At 40.4% G+C, this 25,553-nt stretch overlaps 1 protein-coding gene across 2 annotated transcripts in view; it reads right to left on the reverse strand.

Moving 5' to 3' along the window:
* Nucleotides 1-25,553, reverse strand: part of CRMP1 (collapsin response mediator protein 1) — a 42,639-nt gene continuing 17,086 nt past the window's right edge. For both annotated transcript variants that reach the window (XM_065735817.1, XM_065735818.1), the window contains exons 3-14: nucleotides 24,760-24,944; nucleotides 23,248-23,412; nucleotides 18,855-18,916; nucleotides 17,125-17,205; nucleotides 14,793-14,861; nucleotides 12,828-12,948; nucleotides 11,154-11,310; nucleotides 7,474-7,615; nucleotides 5,802-5,972; nucleotides 4,796-4,975; nucleotides 2,703-2,868; nucleotides 1-1,115 (exon numbers count right to left, since the gene is read on the reverse strand). In XM_065735817.1, the coding sequence (XP_065591889.1) occupies nucleotides 1,024-1,115; nucleotides 2,703-2,868; nucleotides 4,796-4,975; nucleotides 5,802-5,972; nucleotides 7,474-7,615; nucleotides 11,154-11,310; nucleotides 12,828-12,948; nucleotides 14,793-14,861; nucleotides 17,125-17,205; nucleotides 18,855-18,916; nucleotides 23,248-23,412; nucleotides 24,760-24,944 (1,591 nt within the window). In that variant the 3' untranslated portion in view covers nucleotides 1-1,023. The remainder of the gene's footprint in view (nucleotides 1,116-2,702; nucleotides 2,869-4,795; nucleotides 4,976-5,801; nucleotides 5,973-7,473; nucleotides 7,616-11,153; nucleotides 11,311-12,827; nucleotides 12,949-14,792; nucleotides 14,862-17,124; nucleotides 17,206-18,854; nucleotides 18,917-23,247; nucleotides 23,413-24,759; nucleotides 24,945-25,553) is intronic.

Genomic DNA, 25,553 nt, shown 5'->3' on the forward strand with positions numbered 1-25,553 from the left:
CAACCTAAGAGACAATTTCTCATGAGTTTCTCCACACTAAACTTTCAGTCATCGAGCAACAGCACTAGAAAGCAGAGGAAGACACTCATCCATCAATTAATTTCCTTTATTTCACAAGCTCTGAATTCAGAAATAGAACCACGACTAGTAGATCTTGATACGGTAGAGTAAGTAAAAATGCGTGTGGTTACAAAGGAAAAACTTTGTACAAAAAACTTTAAAAATCCGACGGCAACTTGAATTATCTGTAAGTACCAAAAAACTCATGCAGAAGGAGAGCACTACTGCCCAGGTGGAGAAATCCCTGCAGGGGTGGCAATGGCATTGGTTTGTGTAAAGTATGGCGCTGTCTGAAATGGAAACGGTGAAGACACAGACTTGGAACACTGAGTAGGTACAGACAGGTGCTACAGAGGTTACTTATTATTTGTCCTGATGATTTTCTGTGTCCAAAAGAAGTGCTTCTTGGGTTTATAATAAATTAAAGATAAAACAGAAGCTGCCTATACTACTCTACTGCATACTTTCAAGATGGCCATGTTCTTCCTTCATAAGTGTTTTTAGTGGTGGTTATCAAATACAGACATTAATCTTGGCATTGCGTCTAGTCAATTGTTGGCAACGTGTTCTATAGGGACTCACTCACAGAATGCAACTTGCTTAAATGACTCAGTAACATGCACTAACTATTCTAATACAGCAAAAGGGTGCAAAGGAACCATCATTCAGTTACGAGACAAAGCTAAAACCTGTGGTCACTAAAGGGGCAATGGAAGCACCATGCTTTAAGGTGACTATGGCATGAAAGCACAATTGTGAGGCAAGTAGTTCCAAGCAAACACACCACACTATTATCACCTCTTTCTATACAAATTAAAATTAAAAAAAAAAAAAAGGACATTTCGCTTTTTTTTATTTCCATTAGTACCAAGTAAAACTGTGGGTTCAGTAACACAGATATTGAAGGGAATGTACATAATTCCCACGATCCTTCCTCCTCATGTTTCTGTCCATCATCATTTTTCAGCCAAGACTGGTAATATTAGAACGACCACCAGGAGGTGCCACGATACGATGCCCAGTGCGGCGGGGGTTGTTGTCATCTATCTGAGCTCCTGCAACGAGAGGAAAACAGAAAACAAGGCTATGAAAGGGACAGAATCAAATCACCAGCAGTGATGTTTTACCTGACATTCCAGCTGTGCTTCCCTCACATCACCGTTAGCTGCTTTTTAGTGAGCCAGGCCCCTGCCTCAAGTGCTAAAGAGACCTTCAAAGGTACATTCTTGTGCCCAACTCCAGCCATCTTCAATAAGATGCAATTTCCTATGTGGGAAATTGTCTTCCACTGATTTGAGAAAGAGTCCAGGCAGGGACGACAACCTGGATTCCCTTCACAAGATCAGACCCTGACAGAAAATATTGCTATTTTATCAGGAAAGAAAACCATGAATGTGCAGAATGGCTTTTTCAAACCTGCCTCATTCATTTATAACACCTGTCCCCGCAGGGTCCATGGCTTATAGCAGCACAGTAAATCTGACATTAGTGACTGTAAATGCATGTGAAAAGGAGCACTGATCTGATATAAACTCATTCCCACTGCAAACTGCATTTTAAACTATTGGAACGTTAAGTCTGTGGCAGCAAGCTTGGCAAAATAAGACTACCATAAAAGTGTCAGATCATTTTAAATGCTATTGTAGTCCCTGGTTCAGGCACACATGAGGAGCCTGAATGGGATCAAACTTGCACCACTAGGTGCCATGGTAATACACAGGTCCAGCAGCAAACTCAGAAGCCACAGCTTCACATGCTTTTTAAAATCCACCTCCTTATTTATTATTGTTACAGGTCAAACTTATAAGCTTTTTTGTTTTTTATTTTTTGCTTTATTTAGATTTGCATATTTCTGTATGCTCACCATGGGCCCAAGTGTACAGGGAAGAATGCATTCCAACTCACTAGAAGAGCTTTTAAAACACTTGCTCTCCTTAGGCTTTCTTCTAGAAGTTTTAGTTTCTAAAGAGAGGATTTGTCAGGGATGAAAATGCCACCATCTCTCCCACTGGGGAGAAAATCCTGTGACGTTCCTAACAACATCATAAAGAGCCACTTACTTACCAATTGGGCTGCAGACTTTTGAAGGCTAGCGATTTGACACGCTTGTAATTATCTTCGAATGACAAGGATTATTCCCAACAACCCCAAAGAATGATTTTCCAGTCTATTTCTTAGGCACCATGGGAAATATTTTGGGCACCAAGGGTAAAGAGACATGAAAAACTATAATCTGCATATTAATAGATGCTGCACGTGGTTTGAAGACCATGGGCAAGGACGGCTGAGGTTTCCATATCCATCAGCTTCTGTCAGTACTGTAAGAAGGACATCTGAGGTGTCTGAGCCATGCGAGTCACACCAGGCTCACGTGCCACTGAACACCAGTGGGCCACATTCATAACAACCACAGACCTCTGCTCTGTCAGGTAAATAATATTAACAGACTGCAAGCAGAGAAATATTTAAGAATATTTGGTAATCTGTTGAATATTCCTAAGGAAAGAAAGTATACGAACATATTTATATGTGTACTTCTGCACATATATGTATTTTTTTCATACTGGATTAAAGAAGCAGTTATTGTAATTGAAACTCATCACCAATAATACTCAAGGCTCTAATAAGTTGGGTCGTCTTACCTGATAAGCTAAAATTAGATTGATGGAGGTTCCTGATTGGTGGGGGCTGGTTTTTGGCAGGGGAGGATTTAGTTGAGGGTGCAGGAGTTGCATATTTTGGCGTAGCGGGGATTTCATACACAGGCCCATCATACATTCCTCTGGAGACTCCTTGCAGTCCTCCCACCTACAGCAGGAGCAGAATAAAACCAGACACTGAATGCTCTGATAATTCTCCCTAATGACACTCCTACAGATATACAGAAGCCACTGGGCACAGTGGGGTCTCTGTATCTTATCCTATGGTTCCTGTGAGGAATATGAGAAAAGCGAATTGTAACCGTTCCACTGGCTTTGCAAAGACAGAAATCTAGGAACCGTATGTTCAAGAAAATGATTCCAATTTTCAGGAAGAGTCTGAAGGCACTGGATTTCAGAAACCAAAAGTTCATCAAAAGGATTAGAAATTCAAGGCTTATGTAATTATTGTTTCAGAACCATTCTCCCCCAGTGGGTTAACAGGGGAATTCAAATGCCATTTAGGAAGGCCATGCTATTCACAGGAGTCTGATCTAGCTCCTACAGAAATCAATGCCTTTTCCTTGTTTTTGGTGATTCAACATCAGGCTCAGAAGATTCTTCCAAGCTGAGCCAAAGCTAATGCCCAGAAGGAAGCAGCTGCTGATCACAGCAGTGAATCTATTTCCCAGAGCTCCACAAAGGCAGGGATTTATACTGCTACCCTTATTCCAGGAGGTTTTCCCAGTGCCAGTTAGAGCTTTGCAGGCCCTCATGTGATGTGTTCATCTATCTTCTGTTGTGCAGTGATAGAGCCACAGAAGCTAATGGTGGCTGATATGACCATCACTGGGTTTTTTCTAAATGTTTTCAATTAATAAAATTTGATTGTGGGAAAAGAAACAACTGTGGGACTGCTCTCACTTCCTCTCCGCGAGCAGCAGAGGGAGCTGGAAGTGCAAAAATGTCACTGACTCGCTTGGTTCCCCTGCACACCTTTCCCAATGCATCTATAATCAAGAGTCTTTCCTAAATCCAGCCCCATGGCAAGATGCAAGTTACTTGGCCCAGTTACTTTTGTGCAGATCTCTGCTATGAGACACTGCACTATGATACATGTTTTGGAAGTGCAGTTTTCACTATATAAATAAAATAATATGGTCACTCTGTATCACACTCCCATTTGCTAAACCCTAGGAAGGCAAACATGAAAAGAAGGCCCACATCACCTAACTCAATAATGTAAAAAAAAAATAACAGCTTGGTATTTTGCACAAATGCTTTTCATTTTTACAGTATCTTTTCTCCTCAGAAGAGCAGACTTTTTATATGAATTCTGGCAAGCTATGAAACACAAAGTCTGAAAAGCCATCAACCCACTTGTAGGTTTAATTTCAACAACTGCTATCCACGCAGGGAATGGCACATGCTTAGTCAAAGAAAACAAATCTTTTAGTAAATTTTAATTTGTTACCTGTTCTCTCAAAGTAATTTCATCACTTAGTAGTAAAATTCAGCATCAAATTCCAAAGAACCATTGACTACTGCCAAGCCCTAGTCCTAATCTAAGTCACTTCCCAAGCTTTTATTTAAACACAAGAGAAAAGCTTTCTGAACTGTGCATGCTGATAAAGCTCAGTTCAGCAAACGTGCCAACAGCAGTTCAGAAATGCCCAATATAAAGACTTAAACGCTTTTCTTCTCTGCAGTGTGGCTGTACATTACACAACGCTTAATAGCAATTTAAAATTCTCACTGTCTTCTGGCTTACTCTTCTCCCAAAGAATCATAATTTCTTTGCTGACATCCATCTAGAAGTAAACAGTATCACTACTCTGCCTTCCTTCAGAAGGCTGCACAGCTGGGCGTAAGGCAGTTATACCTAACAGGCCTTTCCATGCTCTTCTCACTGAACAGCACAGTGTTAAGTCATCTCAGTTGCAGAGGAGCCAGATCTTTGGTCATGATTTAAACAACTCATGCATGCTCCATCCTATATGACTCATATTAGCACAATATAATAATAATTTAAAAATTGCTAATGTGATTCCAAGAAGGTATGGCTTGGGAGAAGATTAAACACTATCTGACGTTACCTTATTCCTGATTTTGATGCGCTGGTAAAGATATTCAGGGAAGGGTTTGCGAGGGATGAAGCGGCCCATCCCTTTATTTACGTGCAGGTTCCCATCTTCATACACAATCTTCCCTTGGCTTATGACCACAAGCGGGGCACCATGGCACTCCATTCCTTCAAAGATGTTGTACTCAACAGCCTGAGGATCAACAACATATTCACTGCAAGTTCAGTACAAGATCTCCTTCAGATAGTATCCACATATGTAGTAATATTTTTAAGAAACTGCCATTAACAAGCATATAAAATTACTTTGTTTGAAGGAAAAGCAATGCATTTCCACATGAAATGATTTAAAAGCATCTATCCAATCCAACTCTCCTGGATACATTGCTTATTTTCCAACACAACTTCATCGCCTATTTTTGGAGGACTTTTCCTCTTAACATAGAACTGCTAGAAATGCAATAACCTCACTAAGAAGGAAAATTCTTACTCAGCTGCCAGATACCCACAAGATGTGGTCCCATCCCAAATGTGCTGTGGCTGTGTAAGGCAATTTCAGAGGCTCAGCAGAGAAAACTTGAGCCTTCCAGCACGCACTGAGCTTTCAGAGCCAGCACACACATTTCTGTCTAAAAAAGCTCAGAAAGGACCAGGAAAGTTTGAAGTTAAGCAAGAATGACTTCCAAAGAGCAGGTGATGGTTATTTTTTCAAAAACACTGAGATATATTAAGACGAGAAAAAAAAAACAAACAACAGAATCACTTATGTTTAATTTTTGAAGGTTGTCAAAGGTATATGTATTTTTAATGTAAAGCACATCACTGCATTTCCAGTAAAATTTCTATAAGAACTTCCCAATACAAAAGACAACAGCACAAGATAAAAACATCGAGATAAGAGATAAGGAGTAGGGAGCTGCTCCATTCCTCTACATTTCATGTTTCTTCACATGAAATTGATCAACATTTAAAAAGTGACAGAGCCACTTCTTTTTTGTTTGCTTTCTTTTTCAGCTTACCGATTTATGGCTTTTAGCTGTTATAGTCTTCACCTTATCAGGGTCCCAAATAACAACATCAGCATCTGATCCGACAGCAATCCGGCCTTTTCTTGGATACAAATTGAAGATTTTGGCAGCATTGGTGCTGGTGACAGCTACAAATTGGCTTTCATCCATCTTACCTGTGGCCTAAAAACAACATGACTTGAGCAAAACATTTGTAAGATAGAGACCGAGTATCCAAAGTGCTGAATGGAAAAAAAGAAGAAAAGCCAACAACATCCTGATGCTGTGGATACCAACATGTTTCTCAGCTATCCAAGGTCCCTTTCCCTACATACTGATGCCTATGTGCTTTTTTACCAGCCCTAACAATTTCTATGTAAACATTTTAATGAACGAAGAACAGAGAAATATATAAAGGTATTACAAGATTAACTAAAAGATCAAGTCTAAAATAGGTACAGATTCCTTTAGAAACATTTCCTGCAAATTAATTCCATTCTCCTATGTGCACTCTCAAATCTACAAATCAAAGCAATACAACTCCAATTACAAAGCTCTTGCCTGGAGACACGTCACCACCCATTGAACTTCTTATACCGTCAGCGACGGCTTAATAGCAGCCATACACTGCAGCTTCTTGAGTTTTCAGTATTCTGAGGTCTGCCCTGGCAATAAACAACAGCAGTTTTCCAAGGAAGAATAAGACTGGCAAATTTTTAAATATCAAATAAACCTGTATTTGCTGCCTGATTTATCATGAGATTCCCAAAATGTGAGTTAATCAGTGGTCCCGGAATTAATATATCCGCCTGCAACCCTCATGGTGCAACCCCTGAGGCAGCTCTTTCCCACTGTATGAGTAACAAAATGAAAATATCAATAGCTGGTTATGTTTTGCTTCCTCCTCTGTATATGAAAATATCTGAAGTTGCTTCTGTGCTTGCAGTCTCAAAAGTAGTCCCCGAAGACATCGGTTATTAAATTCGATCTGGGTGAAGTGCTCACAAGAGCATCGTAAATACCAGCAGTCTGCAGTTTGTAAAACACATCCAAGTGCAATGCAGTGTAAAGAAATAAGCGTGTGTGTGTGTGACTGGGTGTGTAAGTGAAGACAGACAATGGAAGGAGAAGATCATTACTTATTAGGATCCATGGAGCCATCAAAAAAATGCTAACATACACCGGCACCTCGCAGCAAAATACGCCAGTATGAATTACATGCAATGTTCTCCTTCAAAGCATTTTATGGTTTAGCCTCAGGCTTGGCTCCATCCAGTTGTAAGCTCTGAAAAACGATGAGACACTTCCCAAATTGAAACAATCCATTCGTTTCATTTACATGAGGTCTACTTCACAACCATTGAACTGCTGTATGTGTCACATGATCCTACATCTGTGAGCAGCATCCACTCTGACACAACTGAAAAAATTACAGCGGTGAGGTCTGCGAAGCCTCAGGTCAAATAAAACCCTATGTCTCTGCACCGTCAGAAGTGATACACAGACCTGAGGTCACAAAACTGGAGAAGATCTTTGAAACAAACAGTTCATCTCATAGTAGTTCTCTTTCTGGGAATTCTTACAAATATATTAGAAAGTCACTGAAATACTGGCGAGGAGTCTGCTGCCTTGCAAAATTCAGCCAACAGTGAATTTCTTGTCATAGGAGTAAGTAAATACTTACTACAGCCTTGTCCCAGACAACAGTCATTCTCTCCTCAATTCCATTGACCCCTTCAGGAATCATAGTGAAGTTGTCCTTTCCAATGGCTTTCTGGGCAGTGCTATAAGGGCAGTGTCCACTTCCCGTCACCTGCAGGTCCCCACTGTGGAGGTAACACACAGAAGGTTTAGACCAGTCACTAAGGTTACCTTGGTCTCAGACTAGTTCAAATGCACCTTTCAAGTCCACACGCTGGAGGTGTAGGCTCTAAATCACATCAGCAGCCTTTCCATGTTGGCTACAGATCACTGAAGAGCCAACAGCAGTTTGGATATCTCCACTTCCCCCCGGAACACCCTGAGCTCCTGTAGATTACAGCCATCTTGGGTTTAGGACTGCTACCAACGGAGATCAGGCACAAACCCAAATCCAGACAAAGGATAATTGTAAGGTTAAGGAAATGATCAGAATATTCTATGGAATGTCTGCCATACTCAAATTCATAACCACATACAGAAATAACAGGAAATTCTGCAGCACAAACGGATGAATCAAGCCTGTTTCCCTGCATTTCTCCCCAGCACATACACTTGTACTGTAATTCTCATACAAATGTTCCTTGAATGGCCTTCCAAAACAGAATAATAAAAAGGAGGAATATTTTTTACCACATTATCTTCTAATTAAACAAAAAAGGCGACAGTGCAAGTGAAATGTACTCTGGATTTGCCTAACTGAAAGGAGTTACACAGAGAAAGGCATGGAGTGAAACATGGAAAGAGCTACCCAAAAAATGATTTTGAGTATAATTTTTCATCCTAGAGAAAAATACGTTGCAGAGATCAAAACTGGAACATTGCCACTCCGAGGAATAAGGAGGAAGAGCATTATTAATAAGTAGTATTTTGCCAAAATAGGAACAGGAAAAAAAATAGGCTTTTCAGTATCTACAGGAAAGCTTATAGGAATCAAGCATGTTAACAAACTGTAATTTCTCCTATCACTCCAGAAGGGTGATGTCCCCAACAGTCTGCCATCCTTATTTTAATTGATAAGTTCCAGCTCTGAAACATCTGAACGATTCTGGTCCACAGTTTCAGGTATCTGCAAACTAACATGTAACCAAGTGCAAAATAAAAGAGTCACACCATCAGTAACTCTAGTGTAGCTTTCTGGGCTGCCAGCCCTAATGATTGCTGACATTTGGAGAAGACTTCTAGGCCTCTGTTCTGGTTCTTCACCATGCTCAGATCCAGCCACTCATTTTTTTGTTATAAGCTAAGCCTCTGTTTTTCATAGTGAAATTGCTACGTTTTAGCTGTTCCTGATTATTAATGAGTATATGAATGAATATTAATCCATAGGAGTGTATTAATGAGTACTAATCCATAGGATTAAACCCAAATCCATCAGTAAAACATTAATTTATTCTAACACAGCAAGAAAGACATAAGATTGTATGCCATTTCTTCTTTCTTGTTGCACTCCTACTGCTTAGGTGTACACCACTGTCAAATGCAGGGGGAGCGAGCATCAGATCAGGTGAAAAATTGAGATGAAGGGATCACTGCAGAAAACATCTCAAAAAGTGGTGGGAACGAATAGCTGACATCACTGTCTTTTTATACACCACACCAATACTTCATGACGTTTTTCTTCACTGCAGACAAAGAACAGATGATATCTTCAAAGTAGTACTGAGGTATCACACTTCTAGCTTGAAAAGAGACGGGCCCATCAGGGCAGCACTAATGCAGCTGTACACCATGGAAGATGAAAGCTACCTGAGGTGCACGGGGCCACAGATGAAAAAAGGACCAAATCTGCAAACCCTATGAGACACACCATGCACTTTTGTACTTTCAGCTTTTCAGTAAAAAAAGTCAAGAGATTCTGTGGTAAACAGCACAAGCAGTATGTGTACGTGCAGAAAAATATTGTATTATTTAATAGAGGTAAAATATTGTTCTCCTGATGAACAGTGAAATAGAAAAGTGAAATATTATCATTACCATCATCCTTGCATAAAATTCCCCACAAATGCATGGATAATATATGTAGCTCTTTTTTTTTAGTTTATAGTATAGATTTAAAGTATTAAAACCAAAAGCAGGCTAGCTGCTGTCATTTGAGATCTAGGACTCTAAGTCTGTAAGAAAAAAAAAAAAAAGGCATTTTGCATGCTTGGAGGATAATGAAAGCTTCTCTGCCTCCTCTGTTTGTCTTTCTAATAGTAGGTTTAATATCATTATTTGGATTCCAGGTCTAAAAACTCTCTTGCTGTTTCAGCCAATTTGTTTTGACCCACATAATATTATTTGTGACACTCTTTTTGAAAACATGTAGCTGTATACGACAGAATAAAGGACCAAATGTTCTGATACACATGTACGTGTATGCTAGCTAAGAGCTTTACCCCCACACAATGAGCTTCACTCCTTACAGTGCTGTTAGTGACAAGTCAGACAAGAAAAGCCATTCTTCTTCCTTGTCCTTATTTTACAGAACGGAAAGCTCAATAATGGAAAATCAGGCCACAAGGCCTTCAGAGCAGAACAAATGCCTGCACGTTCCTGCCAGAAATGTGTGCAACTCAGAGCTCGACTGCACATTCATTAACAGTGCAGCGAATGCAGCATCACTGTAGTAGTTGAGCTGAAATCTAGATTTGATGGAGTATACAGTCTGACCTGCAGTGTGCAAGCAGAGATGTATGCAAGGAGAGAAACATCCCTCCACCTGACGCAAAGCTCTGCTCACCCTGAGTTACACACTACAGGGGCTTTGTATCACCGGCCCCACTGACACTGCTCTGTACAGCCAGTTAATCGTGCTGAAAAGTAATCTAAGGAGGAAATGCTTTCTGAATGCCAATAGGCCACGTTCAGAGTTAAAACTGTACTGTGCTGTGTAAAGCAGAGAGATCCCCAGAAAGGAGAGGCAGCATGTGAGACAAGTGTCACCACACAGGAAATAAGGGTTTCAGTGGTTAAGCTCCTCACTCCAGCACCAGCAATCCGTCCTGGTGGAACCACAGCTGAACTTCCTTATGACTTCAAAGACAACCCACATTTGGCTACAGGTAGCACTTTCAGGGATGGATTTACCACCTGTGTTGCCAGCAAGACGTTGCTGATGTCTTCTACGTGAAGAAGACACTTGTCTCCCCACTGTCCACATTGCTTTCTCCTCCCCCCGATAATTATCTTCTCGCTAACCTGAAGATAAACAATCCATAGCTCTGTTGTGTCATGCAATGCCTTCAGACACTAGCCTGTCTTCATCTGAATCCCTGACAGTCTCTTCTGTAAACCACTCTGGTAACTTTCTCACACCTGACGTACATTCTCTATACATATCATTTCTAGTTTGAGGACTCTGAAACCTATAAAAACATAACGCATGCTATACTGTTTATTTAGATGTACAACTAGGAATCACTTAAAAAGCAGAAAGAAAAAATTCCTGGATAACCAGAAGTCTCATCTCATACAAGCAACACAGAAACTGGAGGGTCCAGGTCCGTCCACCAGTCCAACAGCCTCAGCACAGGTTCACAGATACTTTCCTACCATCCCTTCTCTTCTGTGTCATGTATGGCACAGGTTTTAAGGAAACTGAGCTGATCCACTGATGTTTTATCCCACATGGCATTTGCACCTGCCTGGCCACCAGCCAGTTAAAAAAAACAAAGGTCTTACCATGCTAAAAGTGAATTTAGGTGATCTGGAGTAGTAGGATCAGGGCTTAGAGGTGGTGAGGTCACAAAAGCTGCAGCCTTGGCCCAGTTTTTGCTCCAGTAATGTGTCCCATCTGTCCCCAGGCTCGCAGTGATTGGCTCTCCAAAAACAAGGGGACCTTGGGGAAAACAAGGATATACAGTAACTGATTACAATCCACTCTTTCCAGTACATTATAGAGCTTGCCGCATGCAGCCATGTATAATTTACACATTGCTACATGGTCAGCACAGCCCCCAGAAAATTAAGCAGCCTTGGCTTTGTCTGTATAATAAAAAATTAATCAGGAGGCTCTCTGAGCTACACATGCTTTTGATCAGGATATGTACAAAGCTCTCTTTCTAATCCAGAAGGAGACAGTTCAGACCTGGTTTTAATTTGTACTATTTTAATCACAGCCATGTTCTCTCTGTTGCTGTGCTTCAGAGTGGATTTAGGAGGAGGATGGGCTCCAGCTGACAGATGCCTTTCTACCACTCTCAGATTGGGCATGGCACCAGTAGACAGCAGCATATGGACCCACCAGCAAACTCTAAGTCCCCAAGAATATAAATATGAAGATAATGTTTAGCTCTTAGGCTTCCCCACATTGCTCATGCACCAACCAGCAGAACAGAGCTGACTTCTCTGCCTGTCTTCTTCATTCTCAAGTGAAATGAATGGAAAAGTAACTTTGAGAAAAAGGTGGAAAAGTGTGAATCAGCTCTTTTTTGGTTTAAGCTTTGTTCTCATCACCTTGTAAACAAGGGCAGGTGTAAGAAGAGAGGCACTGTGGGAACAGTCTGAAAAAGGAAGAAGCTAGAGAACAAGCAAGAGAAGAAAAGCAAAACGAAAAGGAAGGAAAAGCATGGAAAAACAGTGACAATTCCGTAGAATAGAGAAATTATTAATAACTTGCCATTTGTGGCAGAAAGTGAGGATTACAGAAGAAAGATTAACAGTGAAAGAACAAAGCTTTTCAACACAAAAGGGAGTGAATCGCTCCACTGGCCCTGTGTTGAGCTGTACACTGTCCCTCTGCCTTCGAAAAGCTGACTCTCCCTTATGGCAGCACTTTAGGTGCTATTTCTGCATTGGTTTCAGCAAGAAAAGGCAGCATCAAAAGGGGCTGCATCCAGGCTCAGATGTCCCTTTTTGGGTGCCTTTTAACCTAGATTCCTGCATGGTCAATGAGCTAGGCTAACCCACAGACATCCCCAGTGCATGTTACTGGGGGTCAGTCATCAACAGCAAGGATGAGAGTGAGGAGCAGGCACCTCGTACACATCCACTGCCCAAGCCACTGCAACCTGGAATTAACCCCTCGCAAGGTACCTAACTGAAATAAAAGACACAGAGGTTGTGCTATGTCTTCTAAGAAGGTGAAAGTTGAAAGGTGTAAGTTAAAGGTGAAAGGAAACCAAAACAAAGAGTTGCAACACAATCCTGAAGACAATGGGATGCTAAGAGCTCGTGAGGAGAAATCCTCTTCGGAAAAAATTAGAAGGATCTCTTTTCAGTTTTCCCAGTTGTAAATATTTAGTGTCTGTGACTGGGATCACGGTGTACAGATCAGACTGCTAGTAATATTTTTTTGCACGGAGATTCTATTCAACACAAAATCCAAGTTTGAGGGCAGAAAAAGAAGTCTCTTACCTCTCTTTCTGGCCAGTGCAATGATATCAGCTGCACTCTTACTCATCACCTTGGTGATGTATACTGGGCAGTTTATTCTACTGGCAATGGTGATGGCACGGAAAACTGCTTCTGCTTCAAGCTGAGGGGAAAAGGAGGAAGAAGTTAACTGAAGAAGCAGACAAGAATAAATGAAGTGGAGGACTGAGCCATATTTCTCATTGTTTAGCAATAATTCTTCAGGAAGTGACTGTTTTTTTTCACGGTGGGATATGCAACGCTGGAAAGCAGGAGCTAACCCAACATCACGCACTTCTTGTTAGGAGTAACCACAGTACTAAGCTGTACTTGTTAAAGGGGTACAGTTGGTCACATCCAGGTGACTGACAGGGCTCCTTCTTACCCCACTTGCAAGTCTTCAGACCTTTCTCTCTACTCTGCAGCTGGAAGGAGAACAAAGCAAGGGAATAGTGCCTCAGCTTATAGCTCTCCCTGGCAGTCTACCCTTTTTTGCAATCTTTCCATAAGGATAAAAGGACAGTGAACATAAAGTATTCTCAAACAGCAACTTTTGATCTTGCAGGTCCTTTCCAACCTTGTGATTCTATGACTCAGCACTACAGACTGAATTTAGCCCATAATCCATAAAATCCTTTGAAACATCTCCCTGTGAGCATGAATGCAATCTCCCACTAGAGAGCCATTTGGGACACAGGCACAAAGCAGCCATCTTCATGTGGAGCTGCACTGCTTGTGCCAGTGACTCGGATGCTCCATTACCCAGTCATCAGTTTTACACCTCATTCCTAAATAGACGCACCATATCAACATTTTAATACCTAATAATCTGATGTAATTAAACATACTGTCTTGACAGTGCAGTAAATCTCTCCAAAAGCTGTGCTGGAAAAGCTGAACAATTTAGCCTGCCAAAACCACAGTCCTTACTTCTTCACAGTTTTGTAAAACACTTTTTTTTTTCTCTTAAAATCAGACCATCTCTTCAGGTTCTCAAAGATCTTTTACGCCAACATTTGCTCTCAAATCCCCAAAAACATCCACAGAATCCTGAGGAAGGAACACAGAACCTCTGCACCACCACTGAGTCTGAGACCATCAGATGGTAGAGTCAGAAAGTCATAAAATTCCTTCCTGGAAATTGCAAATGTAGATTTTCCTTAGGCCTTTACTCTCATTAAAAGGAAACGCCTCAATTATTTTGGAATAATTTGTGTGGAATTTAAACAGGAAAATGAAAAATATACATAAACAGATCAACAGAATGTGACCAATTAAGTTTATTCCTCCTGCCTTGGGGAGAGGTTATATAAAGATCTGCAAACCACAACAATCTCTTCAAGTTTAGCCTCAAATCCCCAGGGCCTTGTCTTTTTAATCTTCAAGTAAAGCAGCCACTTACCACTACCCCATTAGCAGCCTGAACTGTCTACATTAAGAGACACTGACACATCTCCATCCATTCTTTCTCATTAAGAAAGCCATTTCCAGATGCCTGAGATGATTCTTGCAATGTCTAGTTTTATTACAAGAGAATCACATAAATTGAGCTGCCTTGCAGCATCTTTCCATTCTCACGTATTTGCTTTTCTACCATTTGCAGTTCAATTACAAATGTATCTGCTGATATTACTGTAGATTCATACGTTGGCATACACACATGCATGGAATATACAAACTCATGCATCTAATAGGAGGTTTTAATTAATCCAATAAGCTAAAAGTCTAACCCAGAAGCAGTACTGTTGGTGCTCAGCCTGCTATGCCATGACCAAACCCTGGAGTCAGAGGGCAGCTGAAATGGTTCAGAAACAGAAAGAAAGAGAACAATTCTGCAAATGGTCATGAGAGAAATAATTGCCTCCCTCTGTGCACTCATCTATCACCTGCACATACAGTGGCCAAGCTGCATTACTGCATGTCTGACAAAGAATTTCCATCAACGACAAGATGAGCAAAACCTCTTACCTCCTCAGGCCTGCTCAGGGCATGTCCCTCTGGCCCTGTGATTCCCATCTCCAGGATGCGCTTTTGTTCCTGGAACATAACAGATTAATGTGACAACCACTCCAGGATGAGATTCTTGAACCAGTTCCCAGTAGACTAACAGCCGTATTTTCTGATCTTGTGTACAAATGTAACTCTGTAAACCTGCTGAAGTCTCCACTGGCCTAAAACTCCTAATTGACCATAACGTCAGCCTGACAAACAGGTTTCAACCAACATTTTAAGTAGTAATTATGGATATTCTCATCCTGCAACTCCTTCTTTACTTTCCGCAACCTACAAAGTGTTATCTTCATTAAACTGTTAGTGTTGCACTTCTGTAAGGCTTTTTTCCTGGAGTAAATCACTAAAAGTATCTTTTCATGAAAGCAAATAGTCCTCCTAGAGACCAATGGAGGTCTGTCAGAAAAAAATTGTGCTATCAGTTTTGCAGCAGGAAGATCAATTCTTTTTTAAATAGACAAGAAGCTTCACTTATCTTCCAATGTAAGGCCAAGGAATGGTGTTGGAATAAAGCTCCCTTGTCATAGTAATTGCTAATTCAATCACTTCCAACCTGAGTTTGGTATTGGTATTCAACCAACAGACCCAACATACGAACAGAGCAGCTGATGTACCTCAAAAGCCCAGCCTGCCATCCCTTCCAGTCTCTGAGGAGCAGAGTTCAACAAGTGTAACGTCTGCAATACAGACAAATGACCCCAAGAGACCAGGATGGAGTTACTTAACATGCTTCACTGTATCACGTAGTAAATATTTGATCCCAGGTCCCCCAGGGTGAAAAGCTCACACATTACCAATTACACCATCAAAACCTGAGTAAGTAAACATCCACACATACTTTTGCCTTCACTGCAATCAATCAAGGCTGAACAGCCATTTAATGGGAATGCATTAATCCGACTGTGTAATAAAGACTATTTTGGTTAGAAAATCATAATGGTATTCTTAAAAACAGATGTTCTAAATCATTACTGCAACAGCTCTGAACACTGCAAGTTAAACACTTCAGATAAGTAAAATACAATAAAAAATAAACAGTCGCAGACATAAATCAAAAAATAGCAAGACAGTACAGAATAGGAACACTTATAATAGGATTCATTTACATCCTGAAGGAAAACATAAGATCAGAACATATGATAAAATTACTAATGTAAAAGGATTTGATAGGGCTAATACCATCAAATATTTGATAACATCAAATTTAAATTTTTACACAGAATAGTCCTGCAAAACATCCATGCACCCAGCTTTGCTTTCACCATTCCAATGTTTCCTCTAAATAAAAGGGACTGATTGATTTTGGAAGATATGGCAATGCTGGGGAAGTATTTTTCTAGATAACATAATTCACATTTCTTTACAACTACTTCTTTTCCTAATATTTTTTTCCTGTATGCTCCTATTCCATTGGTGTATATTAAAGCTGAGCAATGAAAAATGTAACTGAAACAGATTTCCATTAAAAATGCAATTCCACATGCTTACATTGATTATAATGGCGTAAAAATCAAAATATCATGGGTGCCATTTGATCTGTTTCATTTTGCCATTCCTACAGTAATATTGACTTATGCATTGATTTTTATTCTACTGGACATTGCTAACACTACTAGTGACAGACTAGTTTTAAATCATGCTAATCTTAATGAAAAATCAGCAGTTTTTCTCTCCTGATGGTTTTCACCTGGTTTCAGTGGAAGAAAGACACCACTGTACTGTACGTGCCTGCTGACTCCTCACTACTCTGTTTTGAGATCAGTGGTTGCTTGGCCAAACTTGATTTAGGGAGATAAGGCTCTCAAAGGTAGTAAGTTCTTACCATGTAGATAAAGGACAGAAATCCCACTAAGGGAAAAACAACAAAATAAACCCTTAAAGGCAAGAGTACTTACACACTCCTCAATCAAATATTTGTTTGAGGGTCTCATGTCAGCATGCAACAATATGGCTTCCCTAATGTCGACTTCAAAGATTACTTGTTTTCAGTTACTGTAATTTCCCTGTCAGCTCCGTCGTCTAGTTCTTAGCAGGTAAGCCAGCTGATAAACCAGTTAGCTCACCCAGAGCCTCACAGACCTCTGATATGCACTGGACACAGACAAAGGAACTGAGGTTTGAGATATCTCTACAACAGCCTTTAAATATTCACCTGCCACAGATGTATGTGATCATAACAGCACCCACTCAGAACTTCCCACTCGGTTCAATAGGTGAGTGGAAGGTTTGCTACTGACTACAGTCCTTGAGGTACCTCACAAAGTGAAGCAAAAAATCACAGTTCACTCACCTGAGCTATCAAGTCTCCATTTTCAGCATGCACCAAGATGACAGCTCCAAGGCTTTTTAGAAAGGTAAAGGCTTCATAAAGCTGCAGGTGAAGGAAGGAAATGCTGATGAATAGGGAAAACATATTAACACTCAGACAACTCTGTTCATCTCTGTTTTGTTCCTTTTATGTTGGTAATTCTCTAGGTGAATATCACATTATCTTCCTTTTCCACAATCCTCTTCTGACATACATCCAGAGCTGCTGGCCCACCACTCATACACCCTCCCCGCCCAGGACAAGCCCGTGCACTTCTACACCAACATAGGGTCAGAAGTCCCAAGTGGTGCCATGTCTCCCCCAGACATAATGGTCTCACAAACTCCTATTCCCCATACCTCCTACACAGGCCTAGGCTGAATGAGTAAGCTCTTTTCCCAGGTTTTAGCAAACACTATGGGCAAGTGACAAAGGTCTACTGCCTGCCTACACAAAAAAAAATTGATCCAGTACGATGCACTCAGGTGGAATGGGAACAATCAGCAGACTACAGATACTTGTAATGCAGCCAAAAAAGACATCCTTCCTGAAGCGCAGGCATTTTGCATCATTTAGAGCAAATGGTGTCCAGTCTTCATTAGTACCTTTAGTTCTATAATTAAAAGTATTCATATTTTCTCTAGAGCATTCTTTATTACTTTCTAAGACTCTAAACTGATTCACACAAAATAAAAATTGTTGATCCTATTGCATTTACTGAGGATTTCTGAGGTTACTGAATTACTACATTACTGAAACTAGTTCTCTTTCCAACAGGTACTGAGCTAACATAATTCTTTTATAAACCAGACTTCAGTAGCATGGGAACCCATTTTTCAAACACAGATCAAAGAGTGAAGATATGGTTTCTTCACTGCCTACTTTTGCTTTAAAGAGAGTAAAAGGCATTAGTCCAGCCACATTAAATATTTCACTGTATTACTTCTGAAAATTCCAACAGTGAGTTGAATTTGGCACTCATTGCCTACAAGAGAATATTTATATATCATTTTGCCTAAAATTGCAATTAAAACCACATGTACTGGAGGTAGAGCAACAGTTATTTAAGAGACTGAGAGCTATAGCTCTGGGAATAAGTACAAATGAAACATTTTCTCAACTGAATAAGCAAACATTATTATTATTCACAGATGTCATTGTCCATTAACAATGACCTGAAACTAATGAATGGGAAAGCTGAAGAGTGTGGAATCTGTAATGAGCACTGAACAAACAAGCTCATTGTTATCTCCAGCCCTAATGAGAAAAGGCCACCCACTCCTATCAGCAACACTATTAAACTGTTTGCAGCAACAGAGAAACTCTTCAAATCTCAAAACTGTCATTGCCTCATGTACTACATCATTTCTTCCTTTTCTGACAGAGTTTCAAGAGTTCTTGAAAGATAACAGCAAACTAAAATGGAGGGCTAACTGCTGAGCAGTGCTGAGCAGCTGTATTGTTGGAGACACTAGATAATCCCTGCAGAAGTTGGATGTCATACAGCCCGAAGAACACATGCTGATGTTAACAGCCCCTCAGCACTGATCCTTCAGAGAAAAAAACTCCACGGGTGCAAACCCCCCCCAGTGCCACTCAGAAATTGGTAGGAATGTAGCTCTGGGATTCAACCTTAGCAACAACTCCGCTACAGTAGGGAGATCACAGAAGAAAGGACAGATCACATCAGTGAAAAACATTCAGAGCAGTACCTGGCTGTCAGACATTTGGTAGAGATCCTTGTAGGCCATGTAGACTTGAAAAGAGTTAACACCTGTTTCAAGACAAAATGCAAAGGTGTTACCATGTTAAGTGGACTCCTAAATCATATTTGAATAAAATCCAACAAGAAAAACAAGTCACATCTTCAGCCTTACCAAATAATGCTGGAAATAAAGCAGGGATCCACAGCTATATTATGGCTGCTGTGACTAGAAGCCTAAATCCCCCCTTTTCAGAGGGAATTTGTTGGACTCAGTTGACTGCTGTGCTCAGCCCTGGAGCAACACGGCCATTATTGCAGATGTGATTGCTTGGAGCCAAATCACAGACAAACGACAGCAGTTTAAACAAGCATTTGAAGTTCATAAAATGTTAAGAAACTTACAAGGAACAAGGTTGTATACATTACTTTAGGTTTCTTTAACAAACATTTTAGTTTGACCTGAAACTGTGCTTTTAAATAAACTTCCAGTTATGCCACCCCAAAATGCAGAAATCGTGTGTCTAAGCTGGCAAGCTGACCTGTTTTTTCTTGATTCTGCTGCCCAAAGCACCCAGCTGAGCTGATGGTGGACAGAGAATTAAAGCCTGAAATGATCTGCAAGGGCAGCCTGCCATACCTCTCCCTCCACCTTCCAAAGCTGGAAGGATTTATGCTGGCAGTGATACAGAACCATGAAAGATGACAGCTCCAAATTTTAGAAATCAGTAGTGTTGAGTGCTGGTGGCCAAGTATAAATTGTATTCCACTACAAGTTTCAAAAATTTCCTCAGAGGGATTATACAGCTTCATATTCTACAAGGGAATGGGAATTCCACACATCTTCTGTTTATGCTTTCTGTACATATTATATTAATTTATAAACTTGCTTTACTCTTTAGTCTACTGACAATATCCCCAGTTTGGCACAGGGACTGATCTCACACTTTTCTAGTCTGAAAGAAAAGTAAATTCTAAGCTAAGCCATGTAAGCTACATTTCAAAATAGCTGCTGGGAAAACTGAGCTTCCTGTGGTAGGAGGAAAAAGAAAGAGGGCTGTGCATGTTATATATGTTGGCTATGCTGAATGAATAATGCTTTCCAATTACAAATCCTTTGTGCATCCAGGTATGCACAGTTATATCCTCAAACAGAAGGTTTGGGTCATGCTCACGCAGAGGATTTGTTTATTAACAATTACAAGGCTAAAATCCTCAGGGATACATGGAGGATAAAACCTTGAAATGATCCCTGGCATTTTATCTTCCTGCTAAGGCCAGGCTGCTCAAGGAGAAATATGAAGGGGGAGTTGGCCCCTCCTCACTGTCTTCCAAACCAAGCAAATCCAGCCTGAACCATGGAGCCACCTCAGCCAGTGATCCTACCTTATTTTCTATTTTTCAGAATCCCAAAAGAACACACACAGACTTAAGCAGCTGTAATCCCTCAGCTTGTTCATATTACATGTTTTCAATGCACTCAGAATATCTTTGTTTAAAAACCTTTAAGTTTGACTGTTCTACTTGGTGCCAACTTTTACAGCCTCGTACCTACAGTCCCATCTACCCACACCAGCATTTCAATAACCTGTCTGTGAAAAACTTCTCCCTGACATCTAATCTGCATCTCCCCTCCCTAAATTTAAAACCATTTCCTCTTGTTCTATCAAGACATTAGTTGGAAGACAAGCATTACCTAAACATCACAAACTCTTTTAGGCCTCTTTCTGACTCTGGCAGCATGGCTCTGCCCCTATTTAAGTTAATGCTATCCCTAAAGTCCCTGGGAGTAGAAAGCATCCCAGAAGAGACTCTGCTATGGGACATGATCCTGCTTCCTTACTCACAGCTTCCATAGCAGGAGAGACTACTGATGTACACACAAAACCACATCAGGCACACACAAAATGGATGCATGCTTCACAGTTAGCCTTTACAGCTAACACAAAGATGGTTTAAGCCATCCTACTTTGCAAAGGGACTACCTTGACAAGCTACCAACGTAAAATAACACCAGTTTACATATACAGAAATTCAACTCTAGATTATTTGCCTAATTACTTAGGTCTGGTCCCTCAATCTCCTCCTTACTTGGAATATGTGGCTTTTCAAAAGACCTGGTCCAATGCATATTTAATTTCATGTTTAACATTTGTTACATGCTATAACCTTTTTTGAGTCATGGGTGAATGCTCATTCTTGCACCTCTCCAAATTTTAAACAATTTTTTAACGAAGTACAATAGCTAAAGGAATCTTCAAGACCTCTGTCAACACATTTCAGGCTGTTGTGCCTTTATATACACTGGAGAATCACAATCACAAATTAGTTGCTAAAAAGCTAAAAGCCTGAGTCTCTACAATTGACATTTGGTTCCACAAAACCTCCAGGCCCATCCAAATCCTATGTCTCCTTAAATTAGCTTTGTGTTGATTTAAAACTGATTAATTATTCAATTATACCTCATGACAAGGCACAGCAGCAGCAGCTCTCTGAGCTCCCATTACTCATACCAAGACTTTATTAGGCACATACAACACTGAAACGTGATTAACTGAGGCCTGCTCCTTATCTAACTCTGCCACCAAACCATCAGCTGACAATAAATTCAAACCAGATTCTCAGATGAAGAAAATCAGCGTCACTCTGTTCATATCAAGTCTATTTCAACAGCTGGCTCAAATGTTTCCAATTATCAGCAAATATTACCCATTAATTCTAAAGTCCTTGCCACACTGACACATTTCCTATTTTGCTTGTGCTTTTGTACTCATCTGTCTCCCCACAGACAAAGTAATTCTCATTGACTGAGACACTGCAGCTTCCAGGAGAACAAAGGTGACCTCTTAGCATTGTTGTGATCAAGGAGGACACCAAGGGCCCAACGTGGATGAACAGCTTCCTGCCTTCCCTGAAGAGTGAAAACTCACATTTCTATAGTTGAAGAAAACTGCTGATCCAACTGCCTGCATTGCGCTCTTAATGAAAGCCCCAGGCATGTTTGGAAGTGCTGAGCCACATGTGACTCAAGGGCTCTGGAAAACGACATCTAAACTTTGAAACTAAGCACAGCACTCTTCTCTGATATCCAGCTAACACACTTCAGTGTGTCCACGTCAACACGGATAACAGGCAAATAGCACCATCAGTATTGACAGATGTCATCACCTTGTAAAAAAAATCCAAATGAAGACCAGCAGCAGTTTCTCTAAATTATGTGCCATCTTGATAATTGAAATGTTTTCCTTCCTTAGGAAAGGTATAACTTTTCATTTTAGGAAAGGTTAAAACCTGGTTATACAGCAAATGTACTGCTAACGTGCTGCAACACAGGATTAATTCCCCTATGAGAGCACCTCCACAGAACTCAGTGAACAACTTCTCACTGGAAATACAGGATTTTGCCTCGTGTTTCTACTCTGATAGAATACTGTAACATGAAGAGAATTCTTCGAAGTCATCACTAGCACTACACCTAACAAAGAATGCTGCATTAACATACTACTTAAGTCTTTTCAACGAAAGGGTCTTTCTGACTTTCGTGGTAATTTTAAGAAAATATTTCCCCTAATTAATATCCAAAGAATGCACCAAATGAAAAATACTTGAAAAAATATGTTTCTGGACAGAAAACCCAAGCTGCCAGACAGGAACTAGACCATGGTTTGTTTTCTGAAGATTCAATTGCCAGCACATAGGTACACAGTGCTACCAAGATGCCTTGCCATGTATGACTTTCCTATGATGAAGCAGCAGGCGTGAAAGAGGATTTATCAGACACTTTATCTGTCCAATTCCTGAATGGTAGCTGGAGGTCAGGTAAGGTAACCTACAGTATTTCACATGATATTAGTAGTAGGCCTGTAAATAGAGCTGAATCACGCCCCTGAGTTCTCAAACAGATTCCTAAATAATTGACCTAATTTTTCTGTGTCCTGATAAAAAACATATTCTAGTAACTTTAGGGAAAGCCACAGGAGAAGACCTTGTGAAAATCAGGACACTTTTTCATAATTAGAGCCTAAAGTTAGGTACCTCTTTTCTCTAATAACTTGAACCTATTTTAAAAATATAGCCATTTTCTATAACAATTTGTGATGAATAAATTACCTTAAGAAACTGCTGAGAAATTTGCAACAGCCTGTGATGAGAGTCTCACAGACGCATGATGAACAGGCCCTTCATACCTGGGCTTAATTTGAGCCAGTTAAACAGGCTCTGATACACAAGCCTCAAAGTCCATTTATGAAGCAGCAAGAAAATGCAAATGCACAATCTTGAAAAGCATATCAAGGACCTGGGCATTCCTTTTCTAGATAAGGCACTCTTTAAACTACTTCAAAATTTCACCTCCATAAGGCAGTTAATTAAAACAAAAATGGTGCTTATTTTTACACACTAACCTTTGTCTTGCACCAGTACCTCCAGTTCTTCTCGAATCCCATCATACCAGCTAGTGATATCCACATGGAGAGAGTAATCGCAACAAGATTTGGTGTCAGCTGCCTCGTGCCACTTCTCAAAGGATGTCAGTAAACTTGATCCAGGTTCTGGAAGCACATGGTCGACTGAAAAAGAGAATCAGTGTCTCTTACCCAGACTACACACTGTTTGTATTTCCTCAGTAACTGTCCTTCTGGCATCTCAGCTGAAACAGTGGCCTTCAGAGCAGTTTCTGTGCACACAGTAACTTCAGGACGCCAGCCAGAGCCTGTTGTCTCAGGCACAGCAGATTCTGAAGACGGTGTATGCTAAAGGTGAGTCTGGCAAGCAGCTTGGTACAGCAACAACAGATGTTCAGCAAGAGATCAAAATATCTCATGGTTTAGGACATATGTAACTTTCCATTAACTGCTCTCTGTAAGACCTAACTTCTGGACTTACTCGTCCATTTCTATGTATTTCCCAGCATTACTATGAACCAGTGCCTCCTAGTTTCTGAACTGGCTCACTCTGCCTTACTAATGTAGCAGTGAAGATGCTGACTGCTTTCCCAACAGCCAGATTTGGAAATATCGCCAAATGTTTGAACAGAGATGCTGCAGAGCACAAACACTTGGCCAAACCACATGGCAGACTGAGTGTACTGGAATTACGCATCTCAGCTGTCTTAAGAGACATTAAGTCATATGATATAACTTATGCACAGTTATCATTTTGCTGACCTACATCACACAACGTTATGGAAACAAAGTAAGATGGGCTTACTGATAGCATATACAAACCAAACACTTTACACAAAGCTTCAACAGAAGAAGCTATATTGAAAAATTTCCAACAAAATGAATGAACAGTAGTGTACTTTTCACTTATTGTCAGACATCCTTTCACAGCTGATATTTGCTTCTGAACATAGGTAACAGGCAATACTACTCCACAAAAGTAGCCATAGTCCAATTCAGAGAGAATAAAATGCCATTGGGCAGCTCTACACTGCTGATATGGTAGCAGTGTCCTTCCATACAGTACACAGAGTAAAAACTTGAAACACTTCTCCCATCCACCAAGGATTCCAGGACATCTCCAGTGAGAATTTTCTCCATTCTTCATGCCAAATCCAAGTTTGCAAATAAGCATCTTGTTATTCCCAAAGTCTCTGAAATGTCACTAAGCTCTGTCATAAAATTATAGCACTAACTACACTGCTTCTTAAAACTCCCAAAAGTATATTACTCCTTATGCTTGTTCAGTATTTCAGAGGGAATTCCAAGAAATAATTCCCATCCTGCTGCTTTTTTTCTGAGGGTAGATTCTCTTTCAGGCAAACCCTGAGATCTCCAAAAGAGTGTCCAGAAATCTGAGTATTAATTGGAGAAGACCTCGGAATATCAGTATGGAGCCTCCTGTAGCTGTCTCCACCTACAGTATCTGGGCTTCGACTTGGGGTGGGAAGGGCTAGTTCTGCTAATACTCACTGATCATGGTGGTGCCCCCTGCTACTGCTGCTTTTGTGCCTTGATAGAAGTCATCAACAGTAGTCATTCCTTGGTAGGGCTTTTGTAGGTAAGTGTTGACATCTATTCCCCCAGGAATAACCATGCGCCCATTAGCCTCTATGGTCTTGACTCCTCCAGGAACAATCAGATTCTCTCCTATTTGCCTAGACAGCAGCAAGGAAAGGCAATATTACGTTACTTAAATAATAAAGCAAAGGGGACAGAACTTATTTGATGTGCACAGGGAAGAGAAAACTAGGGTCCATACAAAAGGCAGAAAGAACTGAGAACCCAAAATTAGGGAGAAACTCAGCCACTTGCTCTGGCTGTTCCACATGGCACTGGCAGAACAAACCACCCATGAGTGTGTTAGCTGGACCACATGCTCCCACTGCTTTGCATTGCTTTGTGGCCAATAAAAAAGTCATAATGCGCCAGCATCAAAAACTGTTTTTTTAATATGACTGAAGATTAGACTTAAGCATTCAATCTAAACAATTATAAATATCTAGAGTTAACATCTTCTTAGGAGTTCCAGGATTTAAAATTAATTTCTATCAGAAGACAGAAAAACATAGATCAAATATGACAGTAAGCTAAAATTGTAAAATACATGGCAGAGTCAAAAGGTACAGCAGAAAGGAGCTATACTTTGTAATCAAACAGTGTGAATTTATCCTTAAAAGGAAATGTAAACGTGCTGAGATACAGAAATACGTACTTGAGATTCAAACAAATCTAGCCTACCAAGTCACATATTCTTCATCCCTCTC

Source organism: Cyrtonyx montezumae, unplaced genomic scaffold, assembly GCF_038088225.1.
Source record: "Cyrtonyx montezumae isolate F1298 unplaced genomic scaffold, pur_monq_1.0 scaffold_2, whole genome shotgun sequence".
Lineage (NCBI taxonomy): Eukaryota > Metazoa > Chordata > Aves > Galliformes > Odontophoridae > Cyrtonyx > Cyrtonyx montezumae.